Source organism: Pagrus major, chromosome 21 (genome assembly GCF_040436345.1).
Source record: "Pagrus major chromosome 21, Pma_NU_1.0".
NCBI lineage: Eukaryota > Metazoa > Chordata > Actinopteri > Spariformes > Sparidae > Pagrus > Pagrus major.
The window spans coordinates 2,863,033-2,887,415 of NC_133235.1; the positions used below are offsets into that span (position 1 = coordinate 2,863,033).

At 40.8% G+C, this 24,383-nt stretch overlaps 1 protein-coding gene across 1 annotated transcript in view; it reads right to left on the reverse strand.

Moving 5' to 3' along the window:
• LOC141016947 (junctophilin-1-like) overlaps positions 1–24,383 on the reverse strand; it is a 45,376-nt gene that overhangs the window by 13,680 nt on the left and 7,313 nt on the right. The window contains exon 2 of the mRNA XM_073491551.1: positions 13,568–14,327. Within this exon, the coding sequence (XP_073347652.1) occupies positions 13,568–14,327 (760 nt within the window). The remainder of the gene's footprint in view (positions 1–13,567; positions 14,328–24,383) is intronic.

Consider the following 24,383-nt stretch of genomic DNA (forward strand, 5'->3'; position numbering starts at 1 on the left):
AACTGCTGGTTTGTGGCATCTGGTGCTGCAACATTTTTTTTTTTCTATTTGTGAAATCACAGTGAGGAGAATATTTCATATAAGATTAGATAGAATCAATTTAAAAATAACAGATGTGTCAGGAAAGGTCAAAAGGCCTCATTTAATCATTTCATGGTGCAGTTTTATCCACCCACAGAAACTGTGTCAGAGTGAAGTGTAGTAGTAACGTAGCGGTAGAAGAGTTGTAGTCCTGCACATGCCTGACACTGAGACTTAGGTACTGCCAGTATCTGTATCTTTAAGACCTGACTTGACTGACCCTGGTTAGTGTAGTCAAATTTGAGCTCTGAACCCAACCAAGGCCATATTTTGGTTTTATTTCATCCATTACTGGCTTTTTACATGCTAGGATTATGCAAGAAAGTGGCAACCCTGTCTATGTCCCTCCTGTCTATGGGAATAGCATAGGCACTTGGTACACATGACACCAAGGGCATTCCCACTGGGCACTTTTCAAACTCCTATTTTTATGTAGGGTAGAGATAACAGATTTGTTACAGTCTAGTGAATTGCCAAGCCAGGTGTCAGAACAGAGTCAGTGAAAAAGTGTCACAACTCCTCAAGACCCAAGCTGGGTTCCTTTGTCTTGCTTGCCACCAGCTGATTAAAGTGAAGACGTTAGCCCGGGATTTAAAAGCTAAACCTTTAGCGGCAACTGAAATTTAAAGTGGACCAGCGTTCTCATTTGAGTGAAAAGCTGATAAAAGTGTCTCCCAATGGCCAAACCACTGCTCCAATGGGTCAATGGGTTTTTTGAACAGGTTTTTGGGCAAATGCCTGGAATAAGGTCTGTGGTTAATACAAGCTCAAGAGATTTTCATGTATGATTTATTAAGTGCTTCCGTGTGTTAAAAATGGTTAGCGGTTGCTAACAAGTGTCTAAATGAGACTACAGAGGTTGTCGGGGACATTAAACGTCATCACAGCGAACACGGAGACTCATCTACTCACTAGTCCGTCCTTACAGGCCCACTTTAGTTACAAACTATTCTAACTCTGACTTTACAACTTGTACATTGATGAATTTATCGTAAAGTGTGAGTACTATAGTTTAATAAGAAGCTCATCAGTGGTGGCGTTGAAGTCATGTGACCGCAGGGTAGTTTGTTTAAAGCCTATTCTATTGCATTACAAAAATTACAAAGTGGTGTTCATCTGTGAAGATTATCTTGCTGAACAAAACATGTAAGTATCACTAACTCGAACGCCTTCTTTTATTTTGCCTCACTCTGGTGACTCCGATGCCGTCCAATATGCGTTTGTGTTCGACTAGGTGCCACTCACTAACTTTTGAACAACTGTCGTACCACACTGACAAACAATCCTCGTCCGATCCACCACCTACTCTCAGAAATGTTCCCACATTTGATTTGAAAGAAGCAAGGTCCTAGCTCTGGTGTCTCAATGAAGTCACCACAGCACACAGTCAGTCACAGTTTCTTTTTCATTCGGTTTTATTGTGTCTGCTTCTTCTTCTGCTTTTTGTTGGAAAACAAAATATACTTTAAGGTGCACAGACTGGACTGGATTGTGGATCTGAGCGGTCATGTGGTCATCTCCCCCACTGACATGTGACTGAGTCAGACGAATTGTTCTTATGACTGCAGCCAAACAGTGACATTCATACTGTAACGTTCCATGCGAATACATGTACCGTTACACCCCTACAAGACATTTGTAGTCCCTACACACACTAAAAAAAAAGTGCCCCACTTAACTGCTCAAATCATTACAAATGAGAGATATCTTCAAGTGATTGCACTCACTCAGTCTTTCAATGTTATTTATGATTAAAAAAAAAAATCCCACAAGGACTGATTCTGTCTGTGTGTGTGTTCAGCCGGCCGATGAGGCTGTGTGAGACAGTATTCCTGTCAGCTGTTGATAAGTCCTCCTTCCTTGCCTTATTTAGACAAGCACTATTCTGACACACACACACACACACACACACACACACACACACACACTTAGTACAGTGCATTGACTTCATTGACTTCTATGCATTTCCTGGCAGCGTGGAGGTCGACCAAACTGACATATTACGATGTCCACAGCGAAACATCACAAAGGATGATGGGGCAAGTAGAGTGAATCCTAACCAGCTTATCCCTGTAGTCAGCTCTGCTCCTACACTCTCAACAAAATACAAGAGCTAGGAAATAACAAGCATAAACAACAACGGCACAGTTGAAAGACACACACTAACAGCAACCCGCAGGAGATGAAACTCTGATGCTAACAATGTGAGCGAGCATCGTGGGTTCACCAAACAGAGCTGGTTTAATAAGAAAATAGTCAACGGAACAAAGAGCAACAACAGCCTCTGCTGTCAAACATAGCAAACCCAGAAAACTTACCCTGACCATAACTATAACCATTACTATAACCTTAACTCTTACCATAACCTTAGACCATGTCCTCTCTACTAAAATTGATTGATTTACACTATGGTGACTTGAGCTTTGGAAGGCCTGTTTGAACAGTCACACACACACACACACACGAACACACACACACACACACACACACACACACTTGCATTGTTTCTTGGCCAGGTCTTGAAAGAGAGATTTTTTTACCAGGCTTTTACCAGGTGCCCCACCTGTAACTAAGAATTGAAATGAAAAAGAGGTTATACACACACACACACACACACACACACACACACACACACACACACACACACACACACACATATATATATAATATATGCAGTTGCAATCAAAATTATTCAACCCCCACTGCAAATTAGGTTTATTGGCAAAATGTACAAACTAGCAGCTGTTTGCAATAAACAAATCAAACAAGAACAATTTAACAATATATATATATATATATATATATATATATATATATATATATATACTGTATATATATGTATACAAACACACTGATCAGCCACAACATTAAAACCACTGACAGGTGACGTGAATAACATTGATCATCTCATCACAATGCGATGTTCTGCTGGGAAACCTTGGGTGCTGGCATTCATGTGAATGCCACTTGATCCAATCACTGTTGTGGACCGAGTACACCCCCTCATCACAATAACACTACCTGATGGCAGTGGCCCCCCAGCAGGACAATGTGCCCTGACACACTGCAAACACTGCTCAGGAACAGCTCCAGGAACACAATAAAGGGCCCAAGGTGTTGACCGGGCCTCCAAATTCCCCAGATCCCAATCTGATCGAGCATCTGTAAGACGTGCTGGAGCAAGTCTGATCCATGGAGGCCCCGCCCCCCAACATACAGGACCCAGAGGATCCACTATAAAACGCCCTGGTACCAGACACCACAGGACACCCTCAGAGGTCTTAAGTCCATGTCTTGACAGGTCAGAGCTGTTTTGGCTGCACAAGGGGAACCTTCACAATATTAGGCAGGTGGTCATAATGTTATGCCTGATCGGTGTATATACATATACACACATATATTTGTGCACTGTCATGGAAACCCGCATGCACAAGCACACACAAACTGGCAATAAAAAACTGTCCAAGACTGTGCCTACTTGCTTTTCTCTACTTGCATCTCTCTCTGCAGCCCACTCACCTTCTCTCCAGACCTCTCTGTTTTCTCACTATGTTCCCACTCGCTCCTTCACTCCCTCTTCACTCGGTCTTTTGTCCAGATGACAAGAAAAGTGGCACAAGCCTGAACCTTTCTACATGTTTATGAGAAAACTCATGTCTCTGTCTATTTAAGCATGCATAGAGGGATATACATGCATTCCCTGTGCCTATACATAGTGTGACATTGGCTGTCAGGAATACAAAATAATCAGAGAAACCACTGTTACAAGTGAAGCTGAAACTCCTGCCCCATGCTGCTCCTCAGGTAAGTCTTAATCAGTTTCAATTTGGAGAAGGAGTGCTCAGCTATTGCCACTGTCACAGCTAGTGTCAAAAATGATAGCAGGGCAGTGCGCACCTCACCAAAGGAGGATGTTATGGAGTGATGATCAACCATCAACATCTTAGCAAGTTGATAGACTGAGGTCTGCTGAGCAATCTCTGAATCTCTAAAACAGGCCCTGAATGACAGCAGTTGTGCAGGAAATGTAATTCCTATGTCCCTAGATAAGCGTTAAAAATGTTGACTCTGAAATAGGGCTGCAATGATTAATCGACGTAATTGATTACGTCGACAATAAAAATTTGTCGACGTGAAATTTTTGCGTCGACGCGTTGTATTTATTATTGTTAGTATTATTATCATTTTTTTTAAAAAGATTTGAGCCGGAGCAAATTGCTTTAGCACCACTACTAGAATGCGCACCATAGTGTGGCGTAGAAGAAGAAGACGGTTCCACAGAAGAAGAAGCAGTAGCAGCAGCAGCAGAAGAAGAATATGAATGATGGCGGAATATGTTGAGGAGAGCAGGAAAGCAAGACCAAAAACGTCCAAAGTGTGGGAACATTTTGAAAATAAAACTGTGAAACGTGACGTGCAAACTTTGTCAAACACAGCTGTCATTTCATGGCAGCACTACAGCCATGCATGAGCACCTGAAATGTAAGCACCCTGGAGCTATGCATGGCGTACATACTATGCGGCATGTACGCCAGACGGGTAAATTCACGAGTTGATCTGATAAAAGTTATTTGTCTTAGTTATCAGTGAGTTATAGCCGTAGCCTATCTGTTTTGTAGTGGTTTGGAGCATATTGTCGCTGTCGGGCGGAAACCTCCTATCTTCAATATATGGTATTAAATTTACGTGTGACTCTGTAGTAGCCTACAAACCTACAAGCAAATCAAACCGAAATGGATTTGCATTTTTTTAAGACATATTCATCCATAAGTGTGCAACCAAAAAGTGATTTATTAAAATTCATAGTTATTAAAAATGCAACAGATCTCGAATGACAACAACAACTGCAGTTGTTGTGAACCCATGCTCCCCCATGTATCATCAGACAAGAGGCCGGCTGGAGACAAGCTCTTTGAATACATTCATTGGTTAATAATGCGTACAGACGTGAAGGGTGGCCAGTAAAATCGATTATCAAGTCAAATTTGCAAATAAGAGGTTTCTGTCTGACAGCAACGATATCAGTAATAATTCATGTGTAGGATATTAAATCAGTACAAAACAGTAATAATATAAATTGGATAAAACACTGAATAGTAAACCTCCACTTAATGCAATGATTTATAACATAATAATAATTCATTTGTAAGATATGTAATCAATTAAAAACTGTAATAATTAGTATTAGGCATTACAATTTGATAAAACATAATGCATAGATTTCAGCTTCTTAAATGATACACAATGTATGTTATGTTTTCAAATACATGTTTCATGGGTTTTTAATTTGCTCTGAGAATATGAGGTAAAACCAAAGTCGAAACAGATGCTGCCAAAATAATCGTGACTAATCGAAAAAATAATCGATAAATTAGTTGACAACCAAAATAATCGTTATTTGCAGCCCTACTCTGAAATAGCTTTCTGAGTTGGACAGGCGCTCATCTCCTCACAGTTCATCATAATGATGTTTCATTCTTCTGACTCTCATGTTTTCGAAGGTGGTCTGAGCTCTCCATCTCTCTGCGAGCTCCTGTGCTGTCATCTTTGCCTGGTCAAAACCGACAGGCTCTGTATGGGGATCTCCAGCAATGCCACCGCCTTCTGTATGTCAGTGTTTGTGGCTTGGAGCATTTTAGAAACAGCATCCACACTCGCCAATACTTTAGTCTGCAGAACCACGTGAAAAATAAAAGTGGATTTCTCCATTTTTTTCTTTAGTCCTGCTGCTTCACCACGCTCATCGTTCTTGTCACTGGTCAGAGATATTTTTGTCAGTCCTTTCATTACGTCCACATATCTGTACCATATAGCAACAATTGACTCATATCTAGAAGAACAGTGGGTGGGACACAGTCGCTTCAGTGTAACATCTGAGTCAGCTGAGGGCTCTGTGGAGATGATGCCAGTAAGCATGGCCCACCTTTTAATGCTGTGGCCAAAAAAACACATACACATGTTCTATGGTGTCATAAAACTGAGCCACCTCTGGTTTGATTTTTACTGCATCATTCAGCAGTAAAATTCAGGTTATGTGGCACAGAGTGTACATATGTCACAAGTGGCTCCACCCATATTGGCCGCTCCGTCATAGCCCTGCCCACGACATTTAGAAATATCAAGGCCATTTTTTGTAATGCTGCCAACGACTTTGTTTTCCAGCTCGCAGATGTATTAGATGCATCCTCAAATCCCAGAGAAGGGATTTCTTTGATATTGATAACTATGTCATGACATATCTGTATACTTGACTAAGCTGGTCTTGCTTGAACAGATCTTGTGTGGTATCCATAATAACTGAAAAAAAGGGTGCTTGTTTTATTTCAGCTCTAATGTCCTGCTGAACTTGCAGGTCATTTTGGGTAGAGGGGCTGAGGTATCTGACTGCCCCCTCAGGCCGTTTGATCAGCTCTTGCAGCACAGAGTCATAGCTTGCCAGTAGCTCATTGATGGCAAGGAAATGACCTCTGTTTCGCTGTCTCAGAATGTCTCTGTGATCCCCGAATGCTAGATTGCACGAAGCCAGTGTTAGCGTCACATTCACAATGTGCTCCAAAATAGCTCTGCATTACGCGTGTCCCTCTCCAGCGGCGCATCAATGGTGCCAAGGAGTTTCCACTCTTCATACACCACACAAGCTACGACATGTATCTGAGAGGATTCATGTAGGTTTGTTTTTTTTTTCAGGCAAATGCCCCCAATCTCTGACTCTGTTCACCAATGCATTGTTTTAGTGGGGTGAATTGTGGTCTCCAAATAGCCAGCAGGGCTCACAGTACACACAATCCAATTTTGGAGAGTAAGCAGCCAGCTGTGCGGCAGTTTGATGCTGGCTTTTGTTTTTGTTTTTTATGATAGAACCTTCCGAAAAACAACAATTATGTTGATTTCTGGGGAAAGGACCACAAGGTTTACAAGACCCTGTAGTTATGATGCAACGTTTTTACAGGATCCAAAATATTTTCATCAAAATGTCCCCTATCTGTAGGGGAAGGCTGAATTGGCTGCATCCTCCTGCTCTTGTTCTGTCTCACTGGCACTGACCAGTGTCACATTAACCTGATCTTGGCTTCTGTCATCTCCTGTAGGTGTTGCTGCTTGTCTCTGGCCACTTGAGGTACTGACTGCAACTGAACTGTCTCACTCTGACTCTGTCTCTGTCTCTGTCTCTGATCGGTCAGACCTGCAACTGATACATGTATACAATACATAAAATACATGTATGCCTTCTCTTAAAAGTTTCATCTAACATAATAGCCTAATGTTGTGATTATTTAAACCAATGTTAGCTAGCTTGCAGCTCAGGGGTTACCTGCTGCGTGCTTGCTGACACATCACTGAGGGCAGTGGCGTAGCTGCTGAGACTTGCTCAGGCTTGCTAGGAGGGAGTCTGTCCAGGGGCTGGCAAGTGTTGTAAAAAACCCAAACGTACCCAGTTTAGGGAGCTTTGCCATCTTCTTCTCCTGCTCTTTTTGCTCCTGCCTTTTCTTACAAACACTTTTACGTTTGAGTGGCATGACTGCTCTTTTCACTTGTCTGTCTTGAAGGATTTGGTGTGGAGTCCTATCGCCTTGTCACATGATCAGATAAAGACTTAAGATTGGGCAACAACATACACATTACCCAGCAATCATCATTGCATCTGTATATGACATGAATAGCAAAGAAAATAAGAAAATATTAATTCAATTGAATCATTTTTAATAGTTTATTCATAGTTTTTATAGTAGCCTATGTGTAAAATAAGCCTATATATTTTTTTTATACTTGATTCCTATTGACTTTTTTCAATAACATTATTGACACCATGACAAAGGTGGATGTACACATGTGAGGGTATATGTACCAAATTATATTGCAGATAAAGAAGGTCATGTTGGGATTCAGTGACTGAAAGTACCATTGTGAATCTTCATCACATGCCCATTAGGGAGCCACTCTCCATCGGGTGGGGCCTGCCCACATCACAGGCCACCGTGCAGCCTGGGCCCCAGTGTGGCTGCACTGTCTGCGTTGTCTATAGCTACGCCCCCGACAGGACAATAGCCAAAATCTAAGATGATATGTAATCTCATATCACAAGAACTATGTAATATCGATATATTGTCCAGCGCTAAATTATTTACAGTTTGAGGAAGTAAAGCAGTAATCACTGTCCTGATTCATTCTGTTCTTCATTTGTGTTGTTTTCGCAAGAACAACCGATAAAAGTACTGTTAATATTGTCAGATTGATAAGCAGTATCTGTTAGCCTAGCATTTTTTAAATCTTAAAGATACACATCCCTAAATATAATATTGGCAGAAATGGAATATAATATTCAAAATTGAGTTTTTATTAGTGTATAATGACATTTAACTAAGAATCATTTCTGTACCTTAGAATGAGCCTTTGCCTTTTATATCTACAGAGGGAGCAGCTCCTCTTCCAACATGTTTGTACAGCAGCCCGGAACAGACAAACCAAACAAAGGCTTGACAGAGGCAATTTCATGTTTTTTCGCAAGTTTAGCGGTACCATAGGGGAGAGTGAGATGAGGGGTGTTCAGTTTGTGACAATCTAAAACCTTCAACTACATTTCAGTTTCTTCTTTTTTCGTCAACAATATTGAATGTTGATAGGTCGGAATCACAGGGTAGCTCACGAAACAATACGTGATACATGGCCCACAATACCAATAATATCACATTACAGCGATTCTGCGATAATCTATGTATTGAAAGCGCTCATAAAATGATATATCACGATATCTGTCTAACTTAAGAATACAAAATGCTCGACCAAAGGCAAAAGTCCAAACTGTTGGAAAACAGCACAGTTCTGCAGCGGAACAGGTTATTCAGTCTGTATATTAGATTTACACAACTATGAATGTAAAAAATGATGGGTTGAACCATAGAGATTGTGCTTTTAGTTTGGGGATGGAAGATTTGCTGGCTGTGTTCATTGATGTCAGTGGTGTGTGAGTCAAAGTGGAGTTTACTGTCCAGCGTGTTTCCAGGGGATTTGAAACTGTCACCACTGATGGAAATGGGGCTGAGGAGAGTTTAGTCTGTGTTGGTTGTGCCAATGACCATTTTCTGTATGTCTTTTACTGTGAGATACAGTTCCTCTGCTCTTTCTCCCCAAAGCCTCAAGTTTAAAGGATATGGTCACAATTTTCCAGGGCTGTCTTTAAACAACAGTCTGGTGTCCATGTGAACATGGACATTTTTGCTTGTTGTAACAAGTCCTGTTCATACTGGCCATTACAAGATTCCTTCCCAAAGTGATTCCAAGTTGGTAATAGCGGACAAACTCTATTGTCCTCGCTCTGTGCAAAAAAATATTGTAAAGTTGATCTGAGGTTGAAATGAGGCTTCAACAGTCTGAGTGAGATGAATTAAGTGGGAATCATCCAAAGTTAGTCATTTCATAGAAAAATCTCTCTTTGCGTTAGCTTCTCTTCACTTTAGCTCAGCACGGAAAAACTATACAAATTAACACAGAGAGGGAATTTATCAATGTAGTTTCACATTAATAACTATAAAATGGGACGTTGACTTTTTTGTATACTAACTGAACTGAATTAAAATATGATTAGTACGTAGTACATAATGTACAGAAGTTGTATGTATGAGTGTATGACACGTACTAGGTCCAAATAAAACAAATCAACATTACAGAGAACCTTACTACATTTAACAGTATATGGCCAGGTAAGGGGCATCAATCCCAATTAACGTGATTAACTTATTGGCACTGGAAGGACACGTTTTTTTTTTTACCTAATGGGTAGGCCTGGCTTTTTACAACTTTGGTTTAATTTTTTTAAATAGTTTTGGCATCAGTTAGACTCACACTAAGCTAACCAAGTTAACTGCTGAGATCTTGGAACACGGTGACATAAACAAAGGCCAATAGGGCAGGAAACACAAGCAGACGATCAGACAGGTAAGAAACAAGTATGTCCAGATTATCTAAACTACTTGATTCGCAGAAAGTAAGTTAGGCCCATTCTGTATCAGCTATGAGATTCCGCTGTTATATAATAACCAGTATTGTTATTTTTTCTCAGATTTGGCTCCGATACGGACTCGCCTCTCTGTCGGTAGTCACCACTTTTTATTCTTGCTCAGTGTCATGCCACCAGCTCCTGATTAGTTGCACAGCATGAGTGATTTGCAATGAGGTGCTGCTCCTGTTGGGTGGAGCTGTTTTGAGGGTAATGCAACAGATACTGCTGAAGTTACAATAAATACCACAAACTCATTATCTATTTCTGAGATGACAGGCATCACCAGTTAGACCACTAAACATGCCTGAAGTCATAGAAAGCAGAGAGAGAGGGGGCGACATGCAGCATAGGGCCATGGGTTACCAAGGCCGCTGTGTTAGGACTCAAACTTTTTATATGGGGCGTTCACTGTACCAGGTGAGCTAGAGTACTAGGCCACCCCCAAGTGAGTGCGCCTTCAGTGAAGTCTGAAATGGGACTACTAATTGAGAACAGGGTCATTTAGGGAAAGACTCAAATTTGAGTACAGCATTTGAGCGATTCGTTTTAGTTATTGTTGCTTTATAAAGTTTGGGGAGACATCTTGTTTTGTATTTAAAGTCAAAACTGTGTTTTTGTTCTTGTTCCTATAGTTGAATGTCTAAGTTTCACTGTGTAGAATGATCTATGTGCAGAGGTTGACGCGAGAAAGCTGTTTTCACATTCATTGCTCAAAGTGTAATTTTTTCTCTGTGCTCACTGAAAATCCCATTTTAAAGATGTGGACCAATGAGCACAATTTGTTACATTACAACTAGGTCGGAAGTCAATCCTGGTCCATTATTAAACTTACAAAAGTTTGATGTTGAAACTTGCAGCTTGCAGTGCAAGAACACTGAGAATGGACTTCTCAGTGAAGGGGGAGAACTTTTACAATTAAACATAATTGCAGAATCATAGATTTGGGATTTTTTTTAATGAGGAAGAGGTAGTATATTTAATGTGAACAATTTTAAGAAACCATTTTCTTTTGTGAAACACACATTATTAGTCAAAGTACAGTGTTTAATATACATCTTAAAACATGTCTGGAACTGTAAGAAATGCTGCAGCACTTAAAAAGCTGTCTTTTGCAGCATTTAATGAAACAAATGTTTCAGTTTAGTTTGTGTTTTTCTAAATTTCAACACTAAGATTTTCTTTTTTACTTCAAATGTACATTGGTTCCACATATCAGTTATAAGTCTCTGTGATTATTACTAATCAATATTCGGTAGTGGGTGTTATACGGTGTTAGGGCATACATCAATACATTCTTTTCGTTTTGCTCTTATTAAATCAATACTTAGTTGGATGACAGACGCTACAATTACCAACTGTCAGTCAGGCATGATTAGATGTCAGGCATCTACTCTGCAGCGGGGCCTGCAGCACAGTTGCAGCGCAGAGAAGCAGGAGTCACATTTCACTTACAATGTGACGAGATGAAGGACAACTGACTAACAAGATGATGGTGGAGGATCTGTTGTCAAAGCGAAAAACAAAAGCACCTTTTTGGCATATGTCGGATTCAAACCCAAAGCTAGCAGGGAACCTGATAACGTTAATGATGGAAAAGGAGTTGTTACCTCAGAGAAGTTGGAGGTGTTCATCTTGTTGAATGCAGCTTTTCATCAAACAGCTCCTTCTTGTTTCATCAATCCCACAGAATATTTAGAACTACTCTGACATACTTCAATTGATCTGCTGTCAACAAATGATGAAAACAACCATTCTTTTGCTCTGAAGTACACATTATTGATGAATGATAGTGGTAAGTATGGGTGGGACAAAATGGCGATACAGCAATATATCGTCGTCCTTCCTTGTGCGATACGAGTATTGATACGCTTGTGCCAAATATCAATATTTTAATTTAAAAAATAAGGCGCTCTAAACAGATTTCCAATTTGACTCCAGCATCGCTACTTCATGGCTCTTCGCGGTGGAGCTTATCATATGAATGACAGAAGTTAATTGGCCAAAGAAGAGGAAGTTTACAGTTCTGGGATAATGGTGGACATCAATGTTAAAAAAGTTACATTAAGAGACGCCCCAGCCACGTTTGAAAGGACAAACAAAACCCATAAAGACTACGCGATATGTAAGAACTGTCTGGTAAAAGTAAAGTACACCGGCAGCACGCTGATCAGTTGCTGTCCCTGAAGAACATGCATATTAGAGGATGAATTGAAATGTTCTCAGGTTTATATAAAACAAGTTGATAAGCAGTTAAATGTGTCCAGATATACACAAAACAAGACTGTCATGCTTTAAAAAGTTGAAGCACTAAAATGTGTCAAGGTGAACATAAAGACAAGTTTGTTATGCTTCTAAAAAGCACAAGCATAAAATGTGTACAGGTTTACATACACAAGTCGGTTATGCTTGCAAAGCACTAAAATTTGTATTTTTATATGTGCCTTTGATAAAGAAATGTGTATTTTCTTTTATTTTTTACATTCATTTGTTTTCAGAGTTGTGTGAATTTAATATACAGACTGAAAAACCTGTTCTGCTGCAGAACTGTGTTGTTTTCTAACAGTTTGTACTTTTGTTACAGTCACTGTGTTTGTATAAGAGGCACTATGCAAAGTTCAGTTGTTCAGTGTTTCTCCTCAGTTTGTTTCAAAATCTGTGAAACTGACACCAAACTGTAGTGAATAAATAGAGAAATCATGCACTTTACCTTTTTAATGGCATTTTATTTTTTTCAGTTAGACAGATATCGTGATGTATCATTATACGATTGTCTCGCAATATACCCACTATCACAGAATCGCTGTATCATGACATAGTTGGTATTGTGGGCTATGTATTGCGTATCTTATTGCACAATATCGTATCGTGAGTTACCCTAGTGGTAAGTGCTAAACACATTGCTTTTCTTGTCACTAGCCTATTTGTTGTTTTTAAACTGAAGCTGCAGCAGTACTGTTTGGATAGTGAGAGTCTTGTCACGTAAAAAGCCAGTGTACTGGATATTACCAGTGTTGTCACAAGCTTATTATTATACATGGCGACCCAAGTATCAGCGATGACAAAACCGTATTGGTTGATCCCTACTGTGATGGATGTTTATGAATTATTTCCACTTTGTTTTATCTTCCAAATAAGTCTAGTTAACCTCGGGGGTTGTTTCAAATCTGTCTGATTGTCTGATCACTCTTTTCAGCGATGGAGCTCCATTCTGAGTCTACAATTAACTTGGTGAGTACAATATTCTAAGCACTAATACAAATGATAGCCAACAAGTGGGTTATAGATGCCAACCACGTCATTTCCACATCTCAAGTTAAAGTGCAGCCAGGGACCTTGCACCCATTATCTTGCCCCTCACTTTCTGTCAGCTCTCTTCAGCACGCTTTTTAACATAAAGGCATGAAACAGGCCAAAATGTTTAGTTAATGCTATGAAAGAATACATGCATGCACAGTGATTTCTGAGATTATCTTACACAGGATATTTTACCTGGAGATGGCAATCTCCACTTTGGTTCTGGCGATGGCTGCAGCTCTCACTGCTCCCTCAATGGCTCGATCCACCTTCTGTTTGGTCTTGGTGTTCTTCAGCGGGATCAACTGCTTCCTGATGCTCCGGGCCAGGGTGTTATTCTTGTACTTCCCTTCTTCCTTGGTGCCATCAGGAAAGATGGTGCAACCGTAGCCATGGCGCTTGTTATTCAACCACTCACCTTCGTACTTCATGCCATTGGAGCGCTCTGAGACACCAAAGCCACTGCGCTTGTCATTCTTCCACTCGCCCATGTAGGACTCGGTGGTGGTGGCATCCACATTGTCCTCCAGAGGCAGGTAGTCATCCCCTGGGTCTCCATCTCCAAAGCTGATGGTGGAGTTGGCGTCACTTGAACTGATGCGGCTCATGGTGGTGTCACTGTGTGCTGAGCTGCGTTTACTGGAAATGGACGACCTTGAATCCGATTTGCGCAGTCGTTGAAGGCTACCGAAGAGAGAGCCACGGCGAAAAAGACCCTTCTTTTTCTCCGAACCTTCTCCGTCTGAGTGGAAGTTGAGTACGAAGCCACCACGTGTGCCAGCAGGGCTGTCAGACAGGCTGTCACGCAATACTGTACCATTACTCTGCTCACTGCGGAGGGAAGCCAGTGAGGTTCGTAGAGGTGAACGGATGACAGAGGCCATACCATATGGAACACTTTGACGTACGCCGTAGCCATGACGCATCCCACCAGTCCACTGACCCTGGTATGTACCTACGGCAAGAACAAGGGAGGGAGGGAGACAGAAACTAAACTGTAAAATACACTCATATAGGGCCATATCTTACCAACAAGTGTCATTGCTAGTTTCTTAATAGCAATTAAGCTGCCAATATCATGGCTGGTGCCCACGTTGTTTAAGTAGCAAAGCCAGATTATGTTTAACTAGTATAAAGGAGTTGAACATGCCCTGAATTCACTTGCACCATTGATTTTAGACCACAGCGTTTAAAAAGGGCTCATAGAGAGACAGATAAGCAAAAAAAAAAAGGAATGATTCAATAACAGAATTACTGATAGATTACAGAAGTCAGTGAATAGAAGCGTCCTTGGAAGTTGGATGGTTTTGTGTTCTCAAGACTGGATAAATGAATAATCGGCAACAAGAACTTAAGTTGACTAGAAAGACATTTAATTCATCCATATTGTACAACCCAGATTCCAATAAAGGTGTGACACTGCATAAAATATAAATTAAAGACAATGTGATCCTTTCCCAATCCTTTTTAACATACTCTGTACTCAATAAAAATAAATAAAAAGGCTAAATATTGTTGTTGATGGTGAAACATGACTATCTTATCACCACTGCATGCATTACGAGGGTGTGGACTATATAACATACAAGTGCCTGTGTGCTTCTATGAATGTTGATCATGAGGAGGGCCTGAGGGTCGAAGTGTCATCTTAATAAAGAGAAATGCAGTGTGTGCAAGTGTGAGACTTTTTTCAAACTTCTAATTCCAGTGATGATGCGTGTTGCTTATTATAAGAACTTTTAGGTTATTCAAAGCTTCGTGTCGTCTAAAAGCTAGAGTTGGTCAGTTATTCTAGAAGCCTTTTTTGGGATATTTATAGAAAATCTCTTAACATCCTCACAGCAATCAATAAATCGAATGCTCTGACAAATAACGGAAAAACAGTAACTATGGCCGTTGCAGACCTTTAATAAGCCCATCCAATTGTCTTATTCGGCCTATATGAAAAGACTGGACTCATTGCGTATCACCAGAGCCTTCCACAGAGCTAGGCGAATGCATTGCAAACACTATTGGAGAGCTTGTGGCACGAAAATGACAGAGAAAGTGGAGTCAACATTTCCAAGTGTTAACTTACTATCTTGACAGTGATGAATACTAACAATAGCCATGGTCGTTGTTGATGTTCATCATGATAATGTGAGGTGTGTTTACTTAACACACTCCTGTAGTGGCTAATGTTAGCATGAAGCACACATCCAGAGTAACTGTTGTGCTGGGTAGGCTTTTTCGCATGGAGGTACGTTTGTGGCGGCTATATTGCTTGTGTTTATATGACTGTGGTATTTCAGATTTATGTATTTATCAGTCTTAAAAGCTCAGAGAGCACATTCGCAGAATGTAGCGAACTAGCTGCTAACACATCTCCCAACTGGCCAGCAGTGAGGGCTAAGAGGCAGTCTGAAGTCAGGCAGTGCATGTGTCTATTGTAAAACAGCTGTGAAAAAAGTCTCAGTTTAATACAAATGTGTCTATATGACCTACATTGGCAAACGCCTGCTAGACTGGATTCCAAAAGTGAAAAAAATATTTTTTGGATTGCTGAGAGTTTAGGTGTCCTACAGCCTAAGGACAGAAGCCGCTGCATTGCCAGACAAGCAGCAGAACAACAGGCTTACAACATTTTATGATGGCCTTGACAGAGCTATACAGTATCTTGCTGTTAGTTTATTATTAGGAAGACATAATATTACCAGGGGATGTTGATAACTGTAGCTTTGGCTCAGCAAAATTAATTACCAAGCAACCAAATCTATTAGCTGCACGATTACATGTAACAAAGATGTATTACCTGTTACGTTACTAAAACATTTACTGTGTTCCACCATTGTCATTTGACTTTGTTTTTTACAGAGCTTTCTAGTCACTTTCATCTCATTGGTTTAGTTTCACTGCTCTGTTCTACCTGGTTCCCAGCAGGAAGCTCTTTTTGGTGAAAAGCTCTAGTACACCCCCTGTACACTATGTGCCCGGGACCAAACAGCAGACAGACAAAGTTAGCAACTGGCTGGTGAGCAAAGTGGAGAATTTAGCAGCTAATGAGCCATATACCTTTCTCAGGAGTTCATGGAGACTAAACCACACCGAAAAAAAACCGAGTGAAAGTTGGGCTTACATTCTACAGAGCACGTGAGATCGAAACTATCAAACACTGATTTGATGCTTTGGCCCTGAATTAATTACTGTACTTAATTACAACGACAGTAAAGGTGATCATATACTTGAACTGTTGCTGTGAAATGATACAAAAGTGGCCATTGACAATTGTCATCATGTACCTCTATGAAATTCACCAATCTTTGGAACTTGCCTTTGAAATAAATTACTTACTAACAGGACAAAAACAGTTGGAACGAATATCTGTACATTTGTAAATGTACTGTATTTTGACAACTTGGACATAAACCAGCTGTGATTCTAAAACCACCACCAGTGAGAGTCATTAGGTGATAAAACAGTTAGCTTTGTGGCCTAGTTAGGAGAGCTCAGGCTCTGGCACTGATGGCTACAGCTGAAGAATGTAAGAATGTGCTATTTTAAAAGATGGAAGTAACTTGAGACACTGGGAAGTCTGTTGGCTGGCCAAACATAGATCCAAGCAGCTATCTTTCTATGAGGAATAAGCCTTCTTCACAGTGGTAGACTGAAGACACTGGAGCAGCCTCTGGGAAAACTTGTTATTCCTGTGTAAATCTGACTGATCCTTTCTAAGTGGGTTCCTTGATTTACCAGGGCCTTCTTTCTAACCCCAACCTAATCAAGACTTAGGTAGACTGCAGTAACTGAAGTGATTTTTTGTGAGAGCTTGTTTTTTTGATATAAATTCTCATTATGCTGATTGGTTAAGAACATTTTTAGCTTGTGGCTCCTTTCAAAGTAATTTATATCTGGACCTCCATTGTATATGCCTCTATTTTGACACCAGTACAACCAGAAAGATTTTTTTTCCCTTTCTTTTGTTTGAATATTTGTCTAAAAAGCATGAAACTCCAAACATTATCCAATAATTCACAAAAAATATTGGAAAAAAAAATCAGAACATAATAAGCCTGTTTGTCTAAGAAATTTGTTTTTTTGGTTTTCGTCTGCTTTTTTAAAAAAAGAAAAAAGAATCTTGTAAAAAGGCCTTCAGTGTAACATATAATCAGATAGAACTAAACCACTGTGAGCCACCCAGGGTGCAACTATTTTGGTTGCACATGTCCCAAAAATCTGTCAAGCGTGCCTTAATACTTTGCCATAGTTGGCCATGGGAGGATAGATTAAGGGAGTGAGATGGTGCCTGGACACGGTCAAAAGACGTGACCCACTACCAAATTATCATAGTTTATTAGGGTTGTGACGATACACTCAACTCACTAGAACGAAAAAATACAAAAATAAATAACACAAAGTTTTTCTTAGTCTTGTTTTTTAAGTGTATCAATAATCAAAGTAGTACGCTCTCAATACTTCAGGTTCAAACAGAGACTGATCAAATTTCTCTTCAAGCATGATACAGAGCTGACAGCTGGCTACAAGTACACCGGCCAGCCTAAGATATGGTCACGTTCTTTTTCAAGAATATAAGCATGTCTACGTTTTCTGGCAGCAGTTGAGTCCTTTGGGCACTAACTATGTCTCCTTCAGTTGAAAAGACATGCTCACTTGTAACGGAGGTAGGAGAGATGGAAAGGTATGCTATCTTTGTAGAGGTTCGGGAGCACTGTGTGAGTAAAATCATGCTGGCTGCTGCTCTGTGTCCGTTAAGTACTGATATTGCGAGACAGCTTTTCACCTTGATAAGAAATATCGTCACGTTTTAATCTTGTGGCATGAGATCTCGTCACATCCCTATAATTTATAAAGGATATTTAGGATACAGCCATTTTATAAACAAGACGTAAACTACAACGCTGACTATCCTGTGCTGGACCAGCTCCTGTGAGTCAGCTGTTACTTTGTTCATCTGCTAGTATGGCAAGTTTTTCCTTATACGAATCAAGGGTCTAAGGACAGAAAATGTCATTCACTGTACAGATTGTAAAGCCCAGTAAGGCATTGTGATTGTAATTTTGGGCTATATAAATAAAATTGATTTGATTTGATTTAAAGTGAAACTCTCGCCAAAATGCAACCTAGGCTTTTTTTTGTGAACCTGAGTCAAACCTTTGTGTAAAAGCATTATTATGACAAAAAAGCCACTTTTAAGATTTACCATATTTTCGTTTTCGGGTCAAAATCATTTTCAATGGCGTGCTCACACTAGCAGTAGCTTGCTCCGCTCGCAGTCCTGCCAGTCGAGGCGGCGAGCGGAGCAAGCTACTGCTAGTGTGAGTTGTTCAAAAACCTTCTTTTTAGTAAACTCTGTGTACACAAACAATATTCTCAATGCTCGTGTTCATGTGTAGAGACCCTGGTGATACTATGAGCAAAGTTTCATGTTGTGTCGAGTCTTCTTAGTGTTTTAAAAATAGCGATTTTGGTGCTACCGTAATGTTGCCCCTTGCACACCATTGAAAATGATTTTGACCCGAAAACGAAAATACGGTAAATCTTAAAAGTGGCTTTTTCGTTGTAATTATGCTTTTACATGAAGGTTTGACTCTTCACAAAAAAAGCCTAGGTTGCATTTTGGCGAGAGTTTCACTTTAATAGAGAATCCAGTCTGCAGTGTAGTTCAAACACTTAACTAATAAAGCAGAGAACTGTAAAGTCACACGGGGCTTAGAAAGTTTGTATCACATCTAAACTTCTGTCTATACTCAGCACGCTCCCTTTCTCTCATCTACATGGACATTGCCTCTCTCTCGCTCTTGGCAGCACAGTAGCCTCCATTAAAACTGATAAATTAATACTGAGCCAAATCTATGGCCACTTCTGTAGTGTGTAGTTTTAACACAGAGTATAATACACTACCTGGCCAAAAATAGTCACCACCTGGATTTAACTAAGCAAATAGGTAAGAGCCAACGCATTATTAAAACTTGGAAGGACAGTGGTGAACCATCATCTTCTAGGAAGAAATGTGGTCGGAGAAAAATGTTGAATGATCATGATCAGAGATCACTTAAACGTTTGGTGAAATCAAATGGTAAAAAATCAACAGTAGAACTCACAGCTATGTGTAATAGTGAAAGCAAGAGCATTTACACACACAATGGCCCTCATTTATCAAATGAACACGTCATTTACGGTCATTTCCATGCAAAGCTCGGCATTTAATCAATTTGGACGTGAGCAGAGGCTACGATCAAATCTCACGTCAAGTCTCAACTGGTTTACGCAAGTTTTCAAGTCAGTGTTGATTTGTGGTGCAGCATAGTAAATCTGGCGTAGTCCGAGAATTGTTATTAGACCATATATCCCTGACATTAAAGGTAGCCTACTAGTTTCAAATAGTTTGCAATTAACGGGGTTAACAGTTTATTGCTGTAATATTAATTTCTCTGACATTTTGAGAAAGATTTTGAGGCAGGTGACATAATTACAAATTGAAAGCAATGTGATAGGTTAGATGCTTACTCAGTTACCTATTTAAACAAGAGCTTTGACAGTCATGACATCTCGACAATGGCAGATCTGGCTCTGTTAGAAGACCTATATGCGCCCGTAAGACGTGAGAGGGTTTTTCGGGACCGCAGGGATCTTTTTATGGAGAGTGATGAGTGGCTATTAAGTCACTTTCGTCTCCCAAGGCATCTCGTTTTGGAATTATGCCACAATTTGGAGCCTCAGTTATGGAGAGAAACCCGACACTCGAATGCCATACCTGTGCCAGTGCAGGTGCTCGCCACATTGGGGTTTTTGGCCACCGGGACCTTTCAGCGGGAGATTGGGGATAGGTCCAGTATGTCACAGCCAACCATTAGCAGAGCGATGTCAGCAGTGTTGGTGGCTATCAAGTCCCTTTCTCGTCAATACATTCAATTTCCTTACAATGATGCTCAGCAAACTGTGATGAAGAGAGAATTTTATGAGATTGCTGGGTTTCCTAATGTGATTGGTGTGACTGATTGTACCCATGTGCGTCTGAAGCCACCATCCATGAATGATTACGCATTCATCAATCGTAAAAACTATCACTCCATAAATGTTCAGGTCATTTGTGATGCCAGGCTCTCTCTCCTAAACGTGGTAGCCCGGTGGCCCGGGGGGACGCATGACTCCTTCATTTGGCAAAACAACAGCGTAGGGACACGGCTACAGGAGGGCGCACTGCAGGGCCGGAGTCATCTCCTCGGTGAGTAGCCTAACTACTGCGTTAAATTAATATTCTAAAAGTAATCAAATTACTAACATTTTGGTGTGATTCATGTGCTAGGTGACAAAGGTTATCCCCTCAAGGAATACCTGATTACTCCACTGGCAAACCCTGCAACAGAGCAGGAGCGCAGATTCAACCAAGCGCAAATACGCACACGGTGGAGCGCTGCATCGGGTTGCTTAAGGGAAAATGGCTCTGTCTAGGATCCGCGGGGGGAACCCTATTGTACACGCCAGAGAAAGTTTGCAACATCATTTTAGCCTGTGGGGTTCTGCACAATATTGCGCAGGATAACAGGGTGCCATTTGATGTCCCGGCGCAGCCAGATGAACCTATGCCCAGAGAGCCGTGGCCAGCAGAGCCCCAACTGGGGGCAATACGAAGGAGACAGGACCTCATTCATCGCTTCTAAAATGTGAAGTGTTAAATACTTATGTTTGACAACTATTCAATACAGGGAAACAGACAATGCACAACGTTTAGTCAAACATTTTATTCATGTGATGCACGTTTCAGGTTTTCGTTTATCTCTTTTAAAGTGTCGTTTATTGCTATTAGTGAGCGATTTATCTCCGCCATCGACCGAAACATTTCGGTTTGTTTTTCCAGGACCTCTGCTGACAGAATCCAGGGTCGTGGTGGTGTGCCTCGTGCGTGGTGGTGGTTGTGGTGTATAGTTGACTGGCTCTGTGGGACTGGCTCCAGGCCGGTTTCTTCAGCCGAAGCCTGAACAACGGCACTTGTGCCTGGCTCCGAATGATCTGAAACATCATTTAAATAAAGAAATAAACTCTGACTGCAACCGTGTAATTATTTAAACTACAAACATGGTTCCTACACCTTTTCCCAAGTCAAATACAAACACTTTTCATGGTGCATTTGCAAGTTCTTCCAGCACCATACGGCTGTTTTTAATTTAAATATAGGCTAAACAGCCAAAATGCTTCAAGCATTCAGGGATTTCCAGCACCTGAACCCTGTACAAAAAATATTAGTAGGCTATTAAATGTTTACCATTATCCGGCTCTGACTCAGGTGGTGCGTCTGTGTCTCCTCTGCCACTTATGCCGAAACTGAAGAAGACCCGATCAGCGCGGCCACCCGCTCCTCTGTCTGGGTCAATGCAAGGCTGGGGTCCAGCAGACCTCCTCCAGTCAGCGTGGTACTGCGCCTGAGGACCGCAACACGCTTTTTGGTGGCGAGTTTGAGGTCTGACCATTTTTTCTTGACCTAAATATAAATTGCGATATAGTCGATTATATATATACATATACACATATATGACTATACTTATCGTGGATGTATAAATCAAATATACAAACCTCAGCTGGAGTGCGATTGACGACGGCAACGCTGTTGACCGTAGCAGTGATTTCTTTCCATATGGCATTCTTCCGACTTCCTTTGATGCCACTTTTCAGGCTGCCAAATAAAACTATTTTGTTTAATTGTACGTGGAATGTTATGGTCTCAATTTCAAGGTCGGAGAAGTTCCTCTTCTTGGACATCTTACGCATCTCCATGTCCTAAACTCTAGGGGCGAGGCCTCTAAACTGAGAATATTTAAGGGCGTGATATTTAAATGACGATTGTTTTCAGCCACCACATTTATCAACGCCCGATCATTCTTACGCTGTGATCGGCGAGATATGAACGTTTCATGAATCACACGTGAACCCTGTCGTAAGATGATTTCTGCGCTCGGATCTGTGCTGGTTTCTACGTTAGATTGATAAATGAGGGCCAATGTGAAGAGAACTCAAGGGATTGGGACTAAACAGCTGCGTAGCATTAAGAAAACCACCTATCAGAGAGGCTAATTGGAAAAAAAGGCTTCAGTTTGTTAGGGAGCATAAAGATTGGACTCTGGAGCAATGGAAAAAGGTCATGTGGTCTGATGAGTCCAGATTTACCCTGTTCCAGAGTGATGGGTGCATCAGGGTAAGAAGAGGGGCAGATGAAGTGATGGACCCATCATGCCTTGTGCCTACCATACAAGCCTGTGAGGGCAGTGTTATGATCTGGGGTTGATTCAATTGGTCAGGTCTAGGTTCAGCAACGTTATGTGCCCAAAAAATGGTTAACCAGCAAATGTTAGCCTTAAGTATCTAACTTGTTAACATAGCTGTAGGATGTAGCTTGGGCATGCTAACTGACTGAAGTTTTAATTTACATTCATTCTTGAGATAAAAGCATTTAATTCAAGTTTAACCCAACTAAATTGTTGCTCTTTTATTTCTATTAGAAGTGTTTTTAATTATGTCTGCTCATGATATGGTAAAAGGTTGTCTTTGCATTCATGTTAAACTAGATCGGCACTTATTTGGCATTGAAACCACCCATAACTGCTTAACCATAATTACAGGCCACCAGATCTAGGATCTGTATCAAATTGTAATTACTTACATATACCAGCAACCTGAATACACCTGTTATTTTTCATCAACATCCATGTATTATTGCCTGAGAAATTAATGAAAATGTTGAAATCCCATATCTCACAATGTTAAAGAAAGTGAGAAAAAAAATCCTGGACCGGTCCCTTTATCTGGATCAGCACCAAAAGTGTGTTTACACATAGCTATATCGTTACCTTACACAGGAATTCCACAGGTTGCATGTATGTTGCGGAACGGCTCCGCTTCAGTTTTGCTTTGTGCTCCGTCGTCCGTCAACCCGCCCACTACAGCTCCGCACTGCCGGACAGCTGGAGCTGCAAGACCGAGGAGTTCCTGCGATAATTCCATAATCACGCGCGATGGCAGTGATAGGTATGTGTTATAAACACAACAACAAACAGATAAAAGGTTAGTGTTCCCAACTGAAGGATTTTTTAGATTTATGTGCTGGCATCAACACGGAGTGTTTTATTATGAAAATTAACCAGATGTTATGTTGTTGTTTCGCTGTCTGACTTCCCGTCTGCTCTGTTCCAAATTCAGCTAAATTGATGCGCCGTGCTCCGGCATCCAGCAGAAATGGAAGCCTTGCGTATCTGCTGCGGAAAGGTCCGGACTGCCTCTGCAACGGAGTAGATACGCAACGCAGCGGAGCCAGTGGGAGTAAACACATAGACTAGAGCTGCTGTGGCGGAGTGGAGACGGACCGAACACAGATCTGGTGGAATTTAGGGGTTACACAGACATACAAGTTAGGATCTGGGAAGGGAAAAACTTTTGACAGGTCTATCTTTTTTCTATTTCTATAGAGGAAAGAATTTCACACAAGTGTACTTATACAACTGGAGTGATGATAATGCTCTTGAAGCTTAAGTCTAGAAAGCATTCTGACAAAAACATTAAGCATAAATATCACAAACTGGCACGGTTCATCATGGCCCAGGACAGGAAGGCTTTACAGCGGGTGATTGAAACCACGTGAACATCCCTGGTACCATCTACAGAACATCAGTGACAATGGTGAGGTGAGGGGCCTGTTCAGAGAAGAATACACCTACCCAATTTACAGTCTGTTCACTCCTGTTCTTGACTGTGCCTTATTACAACATTAGTCTGACACTGCCCCAGACTGTGCCCAAGAGTGGCCACATTAGCAGAGCAACATGCTATCGTCAAATTAAACAGACTACGAAATAAAGAGTAAAACATAAAATATGGCAAAGCTGACTTTCTGCACAGTTTTTTATAACACGACTATTTAGGTTAACATTAGGGTTGTGCATCTCTACCTTATAAGACGATTCGATATGTATCTAGATACATGGGCTACAATCAGTTCAGGGACAATACTTTTTATTATTGTGGA